General features: G+C 37.5%; 2 protein-coding genes across 6 annotated transcripts; both read right to left on the minus strand.

Moving 5' to 3' along the window:
- Positions 1-338: 338 nt before the first annotated feature.
- Positions 339-10957, minus strand: LOC306854498 (NAD-dependent protein deacetylase sirtuin-2-like). 5 transcript variants are annotated; one of them, XM_079392585.1, is made up of 16 exons: positions 9869-10199; positions 9664-9710; positions 9025-9076; positions 8833-8943; positions 8555-8596; positions 8137-8243; positions 7992-8048; positions 7585-7653; positions 7342-7471; positions 7185-7244; positions 5528-5583; positions 5366-5442; positions 5067-5118; positions 4904-4971; positions 4390-4456; positions 339-1608 (listed from the first exon to the last, which is right to left on the minus strand). In XM_079392585.1, exons 1-16 carry the CDS (start codon positions 9876-9878, stop codon positions 1474-1476), a joined length of 1140 nt encoding a protein of 379 aa, XP_079248711.1. In that variant the 5' UTR covers positions 9879-10199; the 3' UTR covers positions 339-1473. The 5 variants fall into 5 exon arrangements, 4 of the variants coding, with proteins under 4 accessions (XP_079248711.1, XP_079248712.1, XP_079248713.1 ...); XM_079392586.1 differs by lacking the exon at positions 9869-10199 and adding an exon at positions 10873-10957 and having other exon boundaries at positions 345-1608; XM_079392587.1 differs by having other exon boundaries at positions 345-1608; positions 9647-9710; positions 9869-9996.
- A 287-nt stretch (positions 10958-11244) lies between these two features.
- LOC306854131 (distal membrane-arm assembly complex protein 2-like) lies at positions 11245-18627 on the minus strand (the record flags this gene model as incomplete). The annotated part of the gene is made up of 5 exons (XM_079391958.1): positions 11245-11538; positions 11664-11818; positions 12724-12863; positions 13049-13214; positions 18474-18627. 5 exons carry the CDS (start codon positions 18625-18627, stop codon positions 11245-11247), a joined length of 909 nt encoding a protein of 302 aa, XP_079248084.1.
- Positions 18628-20423: the final 1796 nt, after the last annotated feature.

The following is a 20423-nucleotide window of genomic DNA, read 5'->3' on the forward strand; positions in this document are numbered from 1 at the left end:
CCCCCTTTTCTTTTTATGAGAACATAAGTTCTGCTAATAACTGAGCTAAAGGGAAGAGTTACCCGTTGTTCCTCACTGAATTTCCTCTTAAAATAAAATCCATACTGACTCTAATTAAGGTCAAACCCATAGCCATCTATAAAGGTTAACAGGTTTCAATAAATGTTTGAGAACTGTAACATTTCAGTGCTGTCTATAATCTAGTAGCCTACTAATGATCACAAAGGTTGTTTTAAGCAGATAGTTTCATCACACTGGAAATATAGCAGGCTAACATGACATTTTAGTGAGAAAAGCTAACAAGTGTTCCTAAAAATAAAGCAAGACAAATGAACATACAAACTACACAATCTTTTTTTTTTTTTTTCAAAGCATCAGGTAAGCAAATTAATATAGTGTCATACTTCATACTACAAAGTGAAGGACCTGACATATGAACAGGTTACTAGTTGACCTGTGTGTTATGCAGTCATATACATAACCACTAGGGGAACAGCTGTTATTTACTATATACAGATATATACAGTATTAGCATGGCTGGAATGCTATATTGACTAATCAGCATCCAGGAATAAATCATCATTTTTTTTTTTTTTTTATAATTTGAATGCCTTTTGACAATCACACCACATGCATACACAGTACAAAAACTCTTGAAGGTTTCATCTTTCATTCTGGTTTCTTCACATAAGGTTGCATTGGGCTCAATCAGATATCATATTTTGTAACGCTGTAAAACACTGTTAGGCCAACTTCCTCTTACACAATTGAGCCATAGGTGTAGATATCATTCCAAACCAAAAATAAGCAACGGAGAATGAATAAACCTAAAAAAAAAATATATTATAATAGTTGGTATAATGCAGAGATCATTATTAATTCATTAAAATAAACATTCATTAACCCTTTGAAAAATTTAACATTATACTAAAATCTACAAATGATTGCACAAAGAAAATAAATCTTAGGTCAGACAAAAGATCGTAAACCATCATTAGTTATTATGGTTAATCTCATGAAACCGGGTAAAAATTAAGCAGGATTTTTTTGTAAATTATCTTTATCATAATGCGCAAAATGCAAGAATAAAGTATTTATACAGCATAGTAGCATTTGTTGTACATCCTTTTGTGCTTTTCTGTAATTTAACTTAATTTAAAAGCAAATCACAATTATGAGAAAAACTTGCAGGTGCATTATAGTAGTGAGAATCTGTTTTATGCAGGATAAAGTGAGAGCCATATGATAAAGCATAAAGTGTAATAAGTTAAAAGTTAAACTTTAAAATATTACATTTAAAGCACTGTTATTCATAGTTGTGTTTCACAAACTTTTGTTTTAATCAAAGCCGCCTCAAGGCCCAAGCATAACACCATGTTCCTGCAAGAGTGTTTCCTGTCTGTCTCGCTGTTCCTGTCTAAGCTTCGAGACGTGGAGTGAATTACATAGACAGCCTCTTCATGCTGTGATTGGTTATTCTGTCTTGTCACTCATTCCAGCCTCTGCCCCAGTGCTTCTGGAGCTCTGATTGGCTTCCTTGTCTTTGTTTTTAGCATCTTTGCTGTCAATTAAAGCATGTTCACGCTTCACCATCTCTTCCAGCTCTGCCTGAAACGAGAGTGGTGACATCTCATGCAACAAACACAGTTCAAGAAAGGGAAAACATATACAGGTCCTTTTCAAAAAATTAGCATATTGTGATAAAGTTCATTATTTTCTGTAATGTACTGATAAACATTAGACTTTCAAATATTTTAGATTCATTACAACACAACTGAAGTAGTTCAAGCCTTTTATTGTTTTAATATTGATGATTTTGGCATACAGCTCATGAAAACCCAAAATTCCTATCTCAAAAAATTAGCATATCATGAAAAGGTTCTCTAAACGAGCTATTAACCTAATCATCTGAATCAACTAATTAACTCTAAACACCTGCAAAAGATTCCTGAGGCTTTTAAAAACTCCCAGCCTGGTTCATTACTCAAAACCGCAATCATGGGTAAGACTGCCGACCTGACTGCTGTCCAGAAGGCCATCATTGACACCCTCAAGCAAGAGGGTAAGACACAGAAAGAAATTTCTGAACGAATAGGCTGTTCCCAGAGTGCTGTATCAAGGCACCTCAGTGGGAAGTCTGTGGGAAGGAAAAAGTGTGGCAGAAAACGCAGCACAACGAGAAGAGGTGACCGGACCCTGAGGAAGATTGTGGAGAAGGACCGATTCCAGACCTTGGGGGACCTGCGGAAGCAGTGGACTGAGTCTGGAGTAGAAACATCCAGAGCCACCGTGTACAGGCGTGTGCAGGAAATGGGCTACAGGTGCCGCATTCCCCAGGTCAAGCCACTTTTGAACCAGAAACAGCGGCAGAAGCGCCTGACCTGGGCTACAGAGAAGCAGCACTGGACTGTTGCTCAGTGGTCCAAAGTACTTTTTTCGGATGAAATTTTGCATGTCATTCGGAAATCAAGGTGCCAGAGTCTGGAGGAAGACTGGGGAGAGGGAAATGCCAAAATGCCTGAAGTCCAGTGTCAAGTACCCACAGTCAGTGATGCTGGTGTTGGTCCACTGTGTTTTATCAAGGGCAGGGTCAATGCAGCTAGCTATCAGGAGATTTTGGAGCACTTCATACTTCCATCTGCTGAAAAGCTTTATGGAGATGAAGATTTCATTTTTCAGCACGACCTGGCACCTGCTCACAGTGCCAAAACCACTGGTAAATGGTTTACTGACCATGGTATTACTGTGCTCAATTGGCCTGCCAACTCTCCTGACCTGAACCCCATAGAGAATCTGTGGGATATTGTGAAGAGAAAGTTGAGAGACGCAAGACCCAACACTCTGGATGAGCTTAAGGCCGCTATCGAAGCATCCTGGGCCTCCATAACACCTCAGCAGTGCCACAGGCTGATTGCCTCCATGCCACGCCGCATTGAAGCAGTCATTTCTGCAAAAGGATTCCCGACCAAGTATTGAGTGCATAACTGAACATAATTATTTGAAGGTTGACTTTTTTTGTATTAAAAACACTTTTCTTTTATTGGTCGGATGAAATATGCTAATTTTTTGAGATAGGAATTTTGGGTTTTCATGAGCTGTATGCCAAAATCATCAATATTAAAACAATAAAAGGCTTGAACTACTTCAGTTGTGTTGTAATGAATCTAAAATATATGAAAGTCTAATGTTTATCAGTACATTACAGAAAATAATGAACTTTATCACAATATGCTAATTTTTTGAAAAGGACCTGTATATTACCGATTTAAATAAAAGGTTACACTTTATTTGAAGGTGTCCTTGTTACAGTGTAATTATATATACGGAGTAATATTAATTAACTACATGTACTTACTATAGACCCTTTTTCTGTTAGTAAACATTGTGATGTTTTTCTGTGGGCGGAGCTTAGCTGGAGGCAGAAAGATTCCACTGACCACATCACTAATGCTAGCTATGAAGTTTGTTAGTTCGTTTTTTTTAACAATAACTGGAGAAATTCCGATTTTACATGCATATGTAAGGTCACTCACTGTCCGGGACCGCGATTGTTATTTGAAAAGGTTAACTTTAACAGACGAAACCAGATTTGCCAACCCGCACATGCTTTTACTCAAAGGATGGTCGCTCTGACAGGATTCCCTCCGGTTGAGTGACTCACATCTAACCTGTATCGTAAAGACAAACTCACCGTGTCTATCTAGTCGTGAAGATGTATATATTTAAATTTCAACAGGCAACTACAGCTAACGTTACATTATTATTCCAGCCACAATTAATCACAACAATGTATATACAATTACACATGACTTAAGCATATAAATCTTTAGTTTGTTGTTTTACACACATACATTATTTCACACATGACATAGTGGTGAGATCCATTAGAAATCTTTAGACGCGCCCATAACAACAAAAGACAATAACATTACTTATTATGAACCTTTTCTGATAAGTGTGCGCAGTAAACGCGAGCATTTTTGACAGTGGTTTCGGTCCAGTCCGCTCGTTTAATCTCGTTTCGGCACAGCTGTCGAGGGTTTGTCTGGCAGAGGCAGCAGGTATGCGTTAAAATTTCAAATTGAAGCCTCTACTACATCGATTCTGGCACCCAACATCACAGCAAGATTATATTTTAAGCTCCTTATATAGCCGAATCTGCACTGGTTTGAATTGGCCGCCTCCAGTTTCCTCTTTGTTTCGCCTCCAGCTAGCGCTGTGACGTAACTGTGACGTCAGCCCTAAAAGGGTCTATATGGTTAGGATTAGGGTTTGGCCTAGGGTTACTTGCATGCAATTATGCAAAATTAATTGTTATTATAATAGTAAGTACATGTAACACCTTAAAAGTGTCTGAAATGATCTGTGTGTGAATATGCCTGTATTTACTTTCCAGCCCAGCAGTTCAGCGAGAGCCAAGCAGCCATCATCACAGGTGCTCAGGTGAGCCACATCTCTGTGAACGATTAATACAAATCAATACAATCTTCTCAAACCCCACTAACACCTGTACGAATATTCACACCATTTTTAAAGTTTGGAAGTTTTTTGAACATTTTATTCACTTACGATGCATTACATTGATTGCAAATTATTTTAACGATAGGCGTTTGCACACTTGGGCCTTTCACACAATATTTTATATATTTCAGATAAAACTGATCAAATTATTGAATAATTGATTTGTTGTTAACAGAGCTACATTCATAACAATGTAACTAAGTTCAGCATCCTGTTATATACAGTAAATAGTAATGTAAATGTGTGCCATTTGCCAAATCAGTATCATGTCAGGATGAGTTTAAATAGTTTTGGTGTTCTTTTTTGGTCAGCAATTCATAATGCCTGTGAATAGGCCTAAAGAAACCAAACTGTTTAACAATACATTGCTTGGAGGCCTCACCTGTAGGCTTTGTCGGAGTCAAAATCCATTCCTCCTCCAAAAGCAAATAACCCCATGCCAAATTCTGACTGTTTGGGAAAGAAACAATGCAAAAATGTAACTCTAAAATGTATTTGTTTTATTAAAATGTTTATAATGATTAAACATTGATTCAGCTACAGACCTGTCCAGTTTTCTCCAAATTGATGAGTAGTCTAGGACAGCTGTTTGACACTCTGCAGATGAGACAATGAGTCAGAGATATATATAAAAAAACTTCATAATCACAGGCCTACATATTTTGTGCAGAATCATTGCAATACATGTTAAATATAGTTTAAATAGTACAAAATATCCAGTTCTTTTACCTTATTTACATCAATTCCACAGCATTTTCTCCAGAATCAGCACAGAAAATGAGAAGTAATCTTAAGATTTTGTGGGGCCCAAAGGATACGTAAAGACATCTTTAGAATATCTTACCTATTGACTAGTGATGCGAATGGTTGAACCTGCAGGGATGTGCCCATTATGATGAGGAGGTCACATCGAGGAAAGTCCTGCAGTAGAATGATAGAATGATAGTACCACTGGGAACGTGGACCGACTGAAAGGAAAGTTTGACCTTAACAGCTGAATCCTCACCATTTTCATGGTAGTGAAGAATCGGGCAGGTAGATTCTCCCCAAAAAACACAATATCTAAAAAAAAAAGAAGAAATGCATCCACCAAAAGGCTAAAATCATCATAATAGAAGTACAGGCTAGTCACAAATGAAATCAATTTAATGATGGAATGAACTTTGGACTGATTGTCAGCGTATATCGTGGCGTAATGGTTAGAGAGTTGGACTCGTAATCCAAAGGTTGCGGGTTCGAGTCTCAGGCCGGCAGGGATTGTAGGTGGGGGGAGTGAATGTCCAGCGCTCTCTCCACCCTCAATACCACGACTGAGGTGCCCTTGAGCAAGGCACCGAACCCCCAACTGCTCCCCGGGCGCTGCAGCATAAATGGCTGCCCACTGCTCCGGGTGTGTGTTCACGGTGTGTGTGTGTGTGTGTTCACTGCTGTGTGTGTGCACTTTGGATGGGTTAAATGCAGAGCACGAATTCCGAGTATGGGTCACCATACTTGGCCGTATGTCACGTCACTTTCACTATATACTGTAGTTTCAGAAGACTATAAATTCTCTTATATAGCCGGTATGGACTTCCTTTATTGTATATTTTATATTTATGCAACTCTATATAGAGCAACTCTTGAGATTCTGCAATATATCTTGTTATGAGCCCAAGTCATTTGTTCGTTGTTTGTGTTCTGTATGTGTATGTGCATGTTTGTGTTTCACATGGGTGGCTCCTTGAGATAATTGAAGGCTGGGACTGGTTCTCCTTGTCACCTGACCCAGATATAAGGACTGCCCCAAACACTCAACCTGGGCCAGCATTATGCCATCGTGTGTGACTTCGTAGTACATTGCTTTGCGTTTTGCCGACGTTGTTCATTCAAGTTTTTGAGTGTCTTACCAGAGAGACTGTATATAGTTTGAGATTGTGAGTGTGATTGTAATTTTGTGATAGTGCTTGTGTCTCCAATCTGCGATATTCCTTATTTCCTTGACCCACGCCTGATTGACTACGATTTTGTATTCCGATTTTTGACTTGTTGGCTACAGACTTGTAAATACGTTTTGGCTAGTTAAGGGATGTAGGGGTTTTGAAATACCTTTTCACATTATTTTTGATTTAGGGAGTCAGGTAAGTTGAAACTGTATTTTGTTTTCTATAATTTTGATTTAGGAAGTGTAGTGTGTTAAAAAGGCCTTGTCTGTCCCGGTCGCTAAACCCTTTATTTGTAAATAAGCATCTCTCTGATATTGAGATTCTCTTCCTTTTCCTGTTACGGCTGACCCCTAGCGGTTGTAACAATCTTTTGTGTTTTAAGGAAGAAAGAAAATCATACTTTGAAATTACATCATTTTTAGGTGAACTAGACCTTGAAGCCAAAATTACTCAAATTTTAATTCGAATCATACATTATTCTTAAGGTTGGAAGAATAACTGTGTCCGAAATTTTTGTATGCAATTTTCATTTTTTTTCGTATTCGTCATCCTTTCCTATCAAAATGCTTGCTGTGGATGCGAAAACACAGAAAATCAAACCTGATCCGAATTTTTTATGACAGATAAAAGTTTCGGAGGCAGTGTGTAAACATGATTGACACAACGTGAGTTCTTACTTCTTTTAAACTTTCTGATGAAAAGAGTGCAATTACTTTTATTCTTAGAAGTAATTTCTCTTACCAGGTTTTACCAGGCTCCCACAGGAATCACACTTAGTAATATCTTCAGAGAAAATTTGATCTGCGAGTCAAAAACACGAAATGTGAATAGTTAACTATATTCCCACATCTCATTTAAAACAGAAAGCACAGAGAAATGTCAGCGTTCAATACTGTACTTTTCATCCAGTCCATGGAGTACTCCTTACGACACAGCAAGCTCACACAGTGAGAGGTGTGAAATGTACCATGAGCTTCAATCAGGTCCTCTCCTTCCAGACCTGCAACTCTCTCTAAAGTATCGATATTCTTAAAAAATAACAATAATAATTGTATTATATGAAGTAATTACATGTTATAAAATACATGTACAATAATTATTTTTCAATAATAGCATAAAGTGACATAAAACAGTATCTTACCTGAGAGTAACATCGAGTCAGTAGACCTTTGTCCTTCAGCATCCTCAAGAAATAGTGACACACTGTTGGCTGAAGAAACCAAAGAGCATGTAACAGACAAACACAGTATTACATGTGTCATTATTTGTATGTGGTGCCTTATCAAACTCATGACAAGACAAAGAAGAGCATGTAATATGTGTGAAATAAATAATAAGGGAATGTGGCATAACACAGTGGAGGGTTTGCCAGCATTTCTGTAAATTCTGTATGCATTTCACGTAACTCTTTTGTTAGAAACGCATGTATGTTCTATGCTGGCAAATTAAATATGCATTAGTTGTTCATTTCTGACTTTTGGTTTGATTTAATTTCTAACAGAATTTCATTGGTGACCCATGAAAGTCAGAAAAAGATTCATATATTACCTTAAACTGTCCTGGGTAGAGTTCTCGGGCTAGAGCAAAAAAGGGCTCTGGATGTTTCTAGAAAGAGAGAAAGACAAATTTGGCTGCTGTCTTCTTAGATGACAAATAATGAGACATATGATTGTCTTCAGAATGACAATCAGACCTTAAAATAGTCGATCTGAAAGATGGCCTCTGGGTAAGGCAGATTGTATTTCTGCAAATTAGCATATAGACCAGTGCCAGGAGAGCGGAAATCTGGGATGCCAGCAGCTAAATGAGGAAGAGACTACAGGTTAATTAATAGTGTAATATATGAAACAATAATTACACATTAAAGCCATAATATTTACATTTATTCATTTGGCAGATGCTTTTATTCAAAGTGACTTACAGCTGAGGAAAACTGCGATTTATCATAAGATGGCAACAAACACGAAAAGTGCTATATAATAATAATAATAGTCAGGACCATATAAAAATATAAGTCTTTAAATATAAAAGGAAAAATAAGATAAAATCTATTTAAAAAGCAATGTGCTTAGTTTAATAAAAATGCATTTTATGGTAAGTGATCTACTTACATGTAGATATTCCAGCTCCAACCATACAGATAATGTTCTTGCCTGTTGAGACAGTCAGACACATCCAACTTACCGATAGGCATCTCACTAAGTTGACTCAAAAATAACTGCATAAAGGTGCAATATGTTGCCAACATCACAGTGTTTACACAGGAAGCAAACCTATAAATGTTTTTTTTTTTTGCAGCTGACTGTTCATATTGAATTAAATATATAATAAAGTATTTTAACATTGAACACACTTTTAAAGGCTGGACTCATCTGAGAAGTTAACTCACATTTGCCACTAAGGATATAGCGGGCGACCGCATCCAGGGTCAGCTCATCCAAGACTTTCTCTCCAGGACTCAGGCCAAGAGTGCGTGAGAAGAGACTGCGCAGGAAATCCACTGAAAAAGAGCACATCTAACTTCAGCTTAGATCACATGATTTCTTTAAATGTACTTTAAGACGGACTATTTGACACATACTCTCAGTGTCTCCTGAAGCGTCACCCTCGTCGCTGCTGTCGTCAGACTGAGCCTGCAGAAAAATGTAACAAAATAATACTTTTCATTTTGACATATACACAAAGTGGTGGCTTACTGTGTGCTGAACATGGTGGATGTTTACTACATTTACATGTGTTGTGTTTATATCTCATGTAACATTCATTTCCTATGCATACATTTGTTTTGTGGGAAAAAAAATAAAAATACTGCCGAGGGGGTAAAAATCACTAGAACAAGCTAATATATAATCTAAAATGTGGCCTTTTTAAAATTATTGGCACAGGTTGGAGTATTTTTATTAAATAATTGTATTAATATGCCATTATTATTCTATTGCCATTTTAGATTTTAAATAATAACGTACTATTACGTCAAATGGTTATTTTGATAAATACATAGAATACAATGTCACTTCCATGGTCCAAGTTCAAAAAAATCTAAACAAAGCATGGTATTAGCTTTGTGAAAGTCTCACAAATACAATGGTTTTACTGGTACATGTCCATGATAAGTCTAATGTGTGTCTGATGTTATGCACATAATTACGTGTAATGTTTATATCTATAGACGTCTGTGTATTTCTGTTATAAAATTTACTCACAATTGTATTTTATTTACCTCGAGATCTGGTGTGTCAGCCTCCTCTTCTGCTCTTTTAGATACCTCTACAGCACAAAATAACACATATCACACTAATGTGAATGTCATAATAGCTAATATCAGTCACATAAACAGTGGAAGAACTTCCAATACACAATTAGCTTCTGCTAAAGGCTAACTGATAATAACACCCACATAAACAAATGCACAAGCATAAAACTACCTTCAGACATCTATCCGCTTTCAAACAGTACTAAAAATCTCAAAACACAAAGTTAAGAGATGACAACAACAGTGTTTTATTAAAGGGGCAATTGCTTGTGTGCGTCGCTAATATTTCATTGGGTGGCTAATGTTAATGTTCCTCGAGGGGCGCTATAGAGGCTCAGAGAGCCGAGTCCTCCGTTGAGTCACATTCAAATCAAAGGACGATTTTTATTTTACAGGAGAAACGTATAGGCTTAATCGTATATTCATTTAAATGCCTCCATGTACTGGTACCTGGTATGCAAATAAAAATCCGCTGTTGCAATGTCTATAAAATTGTTTAAAAAAAAACATGTTCCCCAGCGATTACAAACGACTGTGATTGGTTCTTGCTGACAGCGATGAGAAAAGTAACAGGTATCGCATGATAATGCATTGCGGTCAGTGCTGTGGCAGTCTTAAATATGTTACTGAATGACACTAAAGTTAAAATAGCAAAATTAACTAGGGCCCGGTTTCACAGACAGGGCTTAGACTAAACCAGGATTAAGCCATAGTTCAATTAGGACATTTAAGTCATTTTTATGAACATTGCTGGTGTGCATCTTGAGACAAAAAGGCACTGATATATTTTAAGATCAGTCTTCTTTCAGTTGAAACAGCTCAGATTTACATTTTAGTCTTGGATTAGGCTTAAATCTGGTCTGTGAAACCGGGGGTAAATGTAAAAAACCAGGAAGTTTATTTATCATCTGACCGATTAGACACCTTCCGGACCTCTAATGCTGGCCCAGTTCGGGTTTTCTGAAAAATGGCCATTAGACACACTTCTGTATTATTTCTACTACGTAATATTTCTCTACACTTTGTAGCTCAAATCTTCCGGGTGGAAACTTTGTACAACATTTTCAAGGCAATGCTAATGCAACAGTTTAAGAAAAAATAATGTCAGGTTTTAAGACTAATATTGAAAATAAGAAAATAAATTGTTTACATATTCGCATAATGGAAAAACATTACCTTAAGTCAGGTTTCTTCATCTACATTTCCCGTGTATGTGCATCAGTCTTTCTAACACTTAGATTCAATATCCTCACACCTCCATAAAAAGGATTACAGGATTTACTCTCTCTGACTAATCAGATTTAACACCGGTCACCTGCTTTTTTTTTTTTTTTTTTTTTTTTAATGGTAGCATAGTATAGTTCAGGGGTGCTCAACTTTGGCCCTCGAGGTCCACTTTCCTGCAGAGTTTATCTCCAACCTTGATCAAGAGGGCCAGAGTTGAGAACCCCTGGTTAGTTTATATTTAATAAATCAAATTTAAGTATACAAGCTCAACTTGCATATTAAACAAATATTTATTGTGTCAATGATCAAATACAATGTATTTTACATAGTAAAAACAGAAACATAGCCTATACATGAGCACAGCACTTTAACGAACAATAATATAGAATCTCCACTGTCAGCAGCCCATAGTTTATGTCTAAGTCCAGTGTGTGTGGAAGCTTCGTGATGGTCCTCTGTTTGCTCTGGGCTGTCTGGCTGGATCAGGCCCTGCTCGTATTCAGCTCCAGTGACCTGGCAGTGCGGCAGCATTTCCTCCAATAGAATCCGTACCAGGCCTGGATTCTGCAGCCGTGGAAGGCCGGAAATGTCCAGCCGCTCTAGCTTTCTGAGGTTTTAAGGTGGAGGGACAAAAATAACACAGAATATGAGATTTTTAAAAACATACAATGTATGTTTGGGTTATTTGTCGCCCTGAAAACAAAAATCGAGTTTGTCCAGATAATGCATATATAAGACACAAGTAAAGACCTGAGGCCTCCCAAAGTGACATGAGAGCAGTGGGACAGGTCTAACTCCAGCAGACTTTCTCCAAAGACATGTAGACATGCAAGGAACCAGTCATCCACTTCAGGACATCCTCGCAGAGAAAGAGTCTGAAGTTTATTCTGTTTCACTGAGAAGAGACAACAAATTACACCTCACCAACATGTTTTAGTGGCAGCTGTGTGAACAATTATTTATCATAGGTTTTGTTTTCTGTTAAGATTCAGGGAATGCTTTTCTGTGATCTATGGATAGACTGCAAAAAAAGATGAACAACGTAGAAAAATGAAGCCAAAATGTCCTCCAAATGGCCTTTTGCACTGATGATGTCATTTGGACCCATAGTCTGAGCATTAGTGATCATAAGGTAACACTTCGGTATGAAGGTCCTGCCCATTCTCCCACACACAACCATGACACCACACTGTTTTTATAGCATCAAATAAAACAAACTTATTAGAAAATTGGACATCTGAACATACATCAGTGATACGGAAGATAAAAACTACCTAAAATGAAAAAAAAAAAAAAAGTTAAAATAATTACTTGTCATTTGGTTATTTTTAGTTTGGCTCACATCCCATTCGTTACATGGAGAGAGAGGGGGATTTGCCGTATATAAAGCCACCATGGGGTGATCAGAATGTTTGGCTTCACTTTTCAGGACGTGTGTAGCATATTTCAGTCTATTTCTATATTGTTCACCAAAACTGCAATGAAATTATGAGATGCTTTCAAAGCAAATAAGCAATGCTCCAGGAGAGGTCAAGGATATCATACTATCTCAGGACATTTATTAGAATCTATTTTTTAGAAAACAGAATCTACAGAAGGGGCACAGAAAAAACTTCATTTTGCATGGGTTTGATTTGGAGCGCACAAAATGAGTTGTGACAGACGAGATGGGGACAAGAACATAATTTGGCTGGGCGGCAAATACAAATAAGGACTTGACCGGTCAAAGGCCTAGTCATCTGGAGACGCATGGTAGTTCATGCAACAAATGTATATTTAAATACAACAATCGTAGATTACCAAGGTTTTCAAGTCCATTATGGTTTATTAGAGTGCCACTCAGATCCACTTCCTCTATTTGTGCATGAGGTGTGCTCATGAAGTCATAGCTGAATCTTCCTCTAGAGTCTGGACGAAACCATTCGGACTGGCCAGCAAATCTGTAGAGACACAAGCATTCCGCGATGGAGGCAATTTAACAATGTCTACCTAAACTCTTTAGGCAATCCAGTAGGTAGTAAGAAGCTGAATGAGTCCATTAACATTTTAGGATCAATGACATATAAAAGTGGGGGTTCATATGGTTCTGGAAAATAAAAATACCATGAATTTTATGAATTGTGACCTCAACCAGGCGTTCCAATCCAAAATGTTCTCCACATCATAGAAGTAGTGACTGAGTTTTAATAAGAACCTGGTGAAGACAGATGGAGTTGCAGCACCTGAACTCAAAGCCCTCCTGACAGCAACAGCAGCACAGGTGTGAGATGAACATCTTTTCATGGCTGAGACTTTCGAAAGAGACAGTTGGAAAACATAAAGCCATAAAGATCATTTACAACATGCTGATACTAAAAAAGATAAACAATTTCTGGTCCCTTAAGGACACACAAGTGAAAATGCATATCCAGCTATCAGCATCAATATTCTAGATGAAATTTAGAAATATAATACAGTATTTGAAACTGTAGAGTGAATACAGAAGGCTGTATGATGGCACACATATGGTATTATCATGGTACATAATGTGAAAATAATGAGGGGTAAATTTCATTTTTATATGCTGCAGTGAAAAATGTTTTTAGTAGTGCTGTCAAACGACTAATCGCAATTAATCGCATCCAAAATAAAAGTTTTTGCTTGCATAATATGTGTGTTCTGTGTATATTTATTGTGTAAATACACACACTATAGTAAATATTTTGAAAATATTTACATGTCTATATTTATATTCATATAATTTATATTATAAATAAATATATTTAATATATATATATATACACATAACATATTTTTCTGAAATATACTTGCATGCGTGTGTATTTATATATACACATAATAAATATACACAGTTCACATACATATATTATGTAAACAAAAACTTTGGATGTGATTAATAGCGATTAATCGTTTGACAGCACTAGTATTTATATTTATTTGTCTTTTCATTGTCCATACTCTCTAGGTTGAATATGAGTCTATTATAAGTTATGTTCAGGCCATGGGGTGAAACAGGTGCCTTGTCAGACTTCCAAAAATGGCAAATCACATTTAGCAGGAGCATAACCTTAACAGCTCAGTTGTTTGGTGTTTTAAGAAGAACAGACTGTGTGCACAAAGCACAGCAAGACATCATCAAGCAAAAAAAGAATAATGGGCAAAAACCGAAACTCAGTGATAGCAACCCATCGAACACTAAGCAGGATTGTGTCCAAACAACAACTACTGCAGCAAAAGGACAGCAAATTTCAATTTCTCATCTTGAATACCCTATTTCCACAAAAAACGAGAACAGAGAACAACATCCATGAAAGATCTGCAACTTCTAAAATTCTAATGGCACCAATGCTAAGATGCATAAAATATGGTGTTGTGATTATAATACATGGACAGCTGAAGCACCCAGATGAGCTTCAACATTTGCCCTGGCCAGACAAATCATCTAACTTGAAAATGACCAAACCACTATAGGCAGTTTTGAAGAAAAGAGTGAGAGGCCGATTCCCTCCTACATGAATCTTTGTACTCACTAGTAATTTCCATGAGTACAAATCTTAATGTTTAAGCATATAATGATATTCTAGGGAATTGTGTGCTTCTAATTTTATAGCAACAGTTTGGACAGGACCTTTTTCTATTCTAACATGACAGTGCCTCTGTGTATAAGGTTAAAAAATAAATGATTGATTCAGTCAGTGTGGAAGAACTTGAGATTAGGACTTTGCTTTATGCAGACCAGTCAAGTTCTTCCACACTGACTGAATCAATCATTTCTTCATATGCTTAAACATTAAGATTTGTACTCATGGAAATGACTAAAGTAGTCAAACCTACTTTACCGGGAACAGGGAAAACAGGGAATTCAGTGTATTTTTAAAAACAGGGTATTTTCTATTACTACAGCATAAATATTAGACTTTTTCACTGAAAGCTAATTGAAAACATCCACCCAAAATATTGAGGTAAAATCACAGCAGTACAAGGGTGTTCAAGAGTTCCAGGAGAGGAAGAACAAACAGAAATCTCTTCTGGATAAATTAAAATTCCCCTGTGAATATATTCTAATCAGGAATTTTTAAAGTCACTCTAACCTTTGGGACAACAGGGTCAGTGTAAGGAAACTCAACATCGCCAAAGCTGATCAAGAGATGGTGCTGTGCTCCAGAAACTCAATCCCAGTGACTGGACAGATGATTGCTGACCAGTACCTGCAATAAACACCAGATTCTTCTGCAAAAGTCAAGGAATGCTTGGTGAGTACATTTTCAGCAGTTTTTCATTTTTGGGTAATCTATACAACTTTCATTTTAAAGTATTTTTGGAGAAAAGCATTAGCTAAATGAATATAAATGTAGTCAACCAGTAGAATGCATAATAAAACTTATGCAATTTTTTATTTGAAATGGAAGTAATCATACTTTATGTAACATTATATAAATGTTTAATTTTAAATGTAATGTCTTCTTAGAAAGAGATAAAGTACTTACATAAATGTACTCGTGTTGTGTTGGGAAACAGTTAAGGTTAGGGACAGGTTTTGTCTTGTGGTTAGGTTTAAAGGTGGGTTTGAGGGTATAGTAGGGTCAACAGTATAATTATAGATGCAATTAAAGAACATAATATAAATATATTTACATGCAGGTCTTTTCAAATATATGTAGGCTACACCTTACAAACAGTAAGATTGAGAACATAAAGTGGGTCTTCAATTTCTTTAAATCAACAAGAAAAAGTATAAACAAAAATGTCTTATTTATTAGAACTTCTAAAAGTTTATTAGTTTAAAATGTTATAATTTTATACAATTGATTAATCACATTTTCCTTAATTACATATCTCTTGATTTTTTTCTACATTGTTTTGTTTATAATTTCTTAAATTAAGCAGTTGAACACTTGAATCGGCAATTCATTTCAAATTTGTCGTGCAGTGAAGGTGGTAACAGTGTTTTTTACATATTTTGTGGAAGCGGCAGGTTAAGACAGCAGGTTTAGATTGTGACAACTTACCCTTTATCAGAGCTTCTCAATTCTGTTCCTGACACCCCACAGCTCTGCACATTTAGTATGCCTCTGTTAAGATCAGATTGATTCAGATAATCAGCTCATTAGAAGAGTACTCCATGAACTGAACTGAGTGGCTGCGTCTGAAAGCTTAGGCAGCTGACTTGATGCCTTAGACAATGATTTTGCAGGCAGTTTTTGTGCACTAAAGGTACTTCAGCATGATAGGCAGCATGATAGCTCAATGATCTTCAGTAAAACAGAGAGAGCCTTGGTGATAACTAAGTGAATATTTAATTACTACAATACTTTCTGCTGGAAATGACATCAAAAGTGGAAAAAGTTGGTCAAAAACCTACATTTACACACAAATTAACCACCAACCTTTCAGACACCATTTTTATTTTTTTAGCTCAACTGTCACAGAATTCAATGCACAGGATTGTGGGGTATCAAAGACAGAAAAGCCGAAATGCTGCTTTCAGTGTGTCTGATAAGGGAGACATACAAATTGTCCAGAGCAATGCAGCACCAGGACCGAAATTAAAAATCAATGCCCTATCAGCCACAACATTAAAACCTCATGCCTAATATCGTGTAGGTCCCCTTATGTGCTGTGGTTTCTGGCACCATGCAATTAGCAGCTGATCCTTTAACCCTATTGAAAAAAACAGCATATGCTGGTATGTTTTGAAGCATGGCTGCTGGTCATGAGCTGGTTTTAGCTGGTCCTGAGCAGGAGCTAGTTACTTAGGACCAGCACATGACCAGCTAAGGACCAGCTTAAACCAGCAGCCATGCTTCAAAACATACCTAAGCAGCATATGCTGTTTTTTTCAACAAGGAATTCTGGCAAGTTGTTAGGTGGGGCCTCCATGGATCGGATTTTTTGGTCCAGCATATCTTATAGATGCTCAATCCTATTGATATCTGGGAAATTTGGAGGCGAAGGCAACACCCTGAACTCGTCATGTTCCTTAAAACAAATTTTTGCAGAATGCATTACCCAGCTGAAAAAGGCCACTGCCATCAAGGAACACACATGAAGGGGTGTATGTGGTCTTTAGGTAGGTGGTACATGTCAGAGTAACATTATTGCCAGGATCCAAGGTTTCCCAGCATAACATCCATAGTTGGGCCAGGCTAGTCTTTGCGCCCCATATGTGTATAGGTGAACCTTGGGCACTCATGACCCTGACACCAGTTCACCCGAATGCCCTTTCTTGCACCACTTTTGGTAGGTACTAACCACTGCATACCAGGAACACCCCACAAGACATTTTAAATATCCATTTATGCATTTGTCTAGCCATTAATATTTGGTCCTTGGCAAAGTCTCCTGATTCCAACACATGAAGTTCAAGAACTGTCTATTAACTTGTTGCCTAATAAATCCCACCCCTTGACTGGTGGGCATTGCAACGATATAATCAATATTATTCACTTCACCTGTAAGTGGTTTAAATGTTATGCCAGATCAGTGAAATGTGACATGAAGCTCTGCTATACATGTGTTATATTTATAATATAGCTGATCACTCAAGGATCAGACAGCACAATATAAGAGCGCCTCTGCAGTACATGTGGACTGTGGTTATTTCTGCTGGAACAGAGAGACTGTTATTATGACAGTGGGGCAGAAAGCTACATGACAGATGAAAAACTGTACACTTGTTACCCCATATGTGAACCACTCACAACTCATATAAAGAGTCAAGTAAGAAAATTGGCAAAAATCATTCCCCGAGCTCACTAAATTGATGAGTGAACATTACACAGCAAGGATGAATGAGGAACACGCAGACGAGGATAAACTCAAAATAACAGTCTTTAATAAATCCAAACAAGGCATGGCAGGGCTGACACACAGAAACACCAGGGAGTAACAAGTAGACCAGACAAAATCTGACAGAAGAGACAGGACTTAATACAAGGGATAATTATAGATAATTACTAAAACACAGCTGGACAAGAATTAACTAATAATCACACTTAACGAGGACAGGAAATAAACCAAATAAGGACACAAGAGGCGGGAACACAAGACACATGACAGATGACTGACATAACTCCCTCCTCCCGGAAGCGCGTCCCACGCCATAACAGTACCACCGGGGAGAGGGGGGTGGGTGCTCTGGAGACACATGGACAGGCTTACAGGACGGGTGCCTCCAGAGCGGAACAGACAGAACGTTCCTCATTCCACTCGGCCCGGCCACTACAGCTGGAACCCTTCTACCCCAAAAAAAATCCATGGGGCAGCTACAGGGTATCAGGCGCCCTCCGGGGCTAGACAAACAAGAACAGGACTGCCCACAGGAACAGGAAGCCCTCCTGGACTAGGTTTGGAAGCTGAGTTTTCTTCTGGGCATGACAAGGAGTCAGGGGCCCTCACAGGGTCCCTCAGCAACCGCTTCCACCTCAGCGACAGGAGGCTAGCCCCCGACAAGTCTCCGTGGACAAGACCGACACTACAAGGTAAATTAAAATGTTCCTGTGGGCTCAACAAGACTAAAAATCCATGACTCCGGGGACATGGCACAGCACTCCTGGCCTTGATGTGTGGACTGGATCCACAGGAACTTGCTAGTGGGCTGGCGGGCTTGGGAGAGCCGAGGACGGCGGCACTGGCGGCGATCCTGCCGAACTCCCACGCCGACTTGCAGTGGGCCAAGGCAGGATGACGAGTGGCGACTTCCATGCCGTGTGACAGACAGAACAAACAGGAACAAATAAAAACTTTTTAAAAAACTAGCAAAACAAGGTGAAGGGGCGCCGCTTACAGTTTAGGTTTGGTCTTCTGTAATCATAGATAATTACTAAAACACAGCTGGACAAGAATGAACTAATAATCACACTTAACGAGGACAGGAAACAAACCAAATAAGGACACAAGAGGCAGGAACACAAGACTCAGGGCAGAGGACTGACAGTAATATTAGGTGTAGACATTTTTTTGCTGTTTATTGGTTTATCTTATTTTTTATCGTATGTAATTAGATTTTTATAGTGCTGTCAAAGAGCAAACAACTACTTTGGCCTGCAGTACATTTATGCATAATGCCACCCTTTTAATTAAAAATGTATTTCCAATAAATGCTTTTGGCTTGAAATCCATCCAACAATGCAGTATTTATATAAAATCTGCATATGATTATTATGCATACATTTGAATATGCATGCAAAATTTTAGATCGCTGTGTGATATGCCAGTGATTTATTCAAATTTAAAAATTTATATTATTTTTACAGTAGAACTGCAGATGTTTGCCCCCAAACTATTTTCCAACCCAGGATTATCCAAATAATAATATGCACTAAATATGCACACATGCTTCAAATTTCAATACAATACAATTCAGTACCTTGACAGTACTTTGAATTATGATAACATTCAGTTTCTGGTTACTGTGTTGCAAGCCTAGTGTAAAATTTGTAAATCTCCATTTGCTAATTTTAGTTCTTTTCCTTTAGTACAAATATCCAAATAACCACATAATCTGTTGCACTGTGAGTTTTCTGGTGAATACATTTGGTGGTTAAACTGTTTTAATGTAGTGTATCGCACCTCATCACTAACTGATGAAACAAAAAGTAGAATGTTCCTAGAAATGCTGTCCTATCACACTAAACTAATGTCACACTATTGAATGATGTAGTGGAGTTAGAAACGTTTCAACGTGCCAGAAGTTGACATGTCAGAGTGCTCAAACAAACAGAGCAATGTTTGGAAAGAACCAGGGCCACTGTGTTTATGCTCTTCATGAGGCCAAACTATAAATAGTTTACTTAAACTGGGATAGGAGAAAATATTCTTTAAAAAACTGCACTCCTTACCTTCCATGTGTCCATATGATGAGTCTACTGTAAACACTGTGAATGAAAAAAGTCTCTCTTGTGGCCTGATTATGAGGGCAGTCAGGATACATTGCTGCAAACTTTAAAAGAACAGCAATAAATGTCAGAGTCTGATGTCTGTCGTCATGGAAAGCTTTCATGCACTTTCTCTAAAGGCAAATGTGGAGTTTGTCATTACATTAGTTCAACAATAAATCTGTACATAGATAACTCTGGAATTTTTCAACGGAGAAATAAGATGATAATCATAACAATAGTTGAAGTTGAAACCATCTGTGATTATAAGTTTGGCTTTATGGATGAATGTTGCGTCCACACAAAAGTCATGTTTATTTAACTATGTAATTACTCTCTGTCCAATATAGGTGATGTTAAATTACATGGTTTTTGTCCCACTATTTCTGTGTTGAGTAGTGAAATCTAAATAACTAGGGGGACACAGGAATTCGACGGATTGAAGTTTTAATGATGAAGAGCAGCGAACAAACGTTTCCAAAAGTTACAAATGATATTACATTACTTTAAGACTGGACAATGAAACTCAAGAAACTAAAGGCTTATAAAGACGTAGAAACTAATTAGCAAACTAGATGAACACAGGTGAGAAGACTTAACGATGATAGACAAATAATGAACTAA

Source organism: Barbus barbus (genome assembly GCF_936440315.1).
Source record: "Barbus barbus genome assembly, chromosome: 34".
Lineage (NCBI taxonomy): Eukaryota > Metazoa > Chordata > Actinopteri > Cypriniformes > Cyprinidae > Barbus > Barbus barbus.

Bases quoted from the DNA above. Each gene is read 5' to 3' on its own strand.
- LOC306854498 (XM_079392585.1), bottom strand. The intron at 7,654-7,991 runs GTAATATATGAA...TGGTTTCTTCAG, and splicing joins TCTACCCAGGACAGTTTAAG to CCAACAGTGTGTCACTATTT. The intron at 7,245-7,341 runs GTACAGTATTGA...TTTGACTCGCAG, and splicing joins CTCCATGGACTGGATGAAAA to ATCAAATTTTCTCTGAAGAT.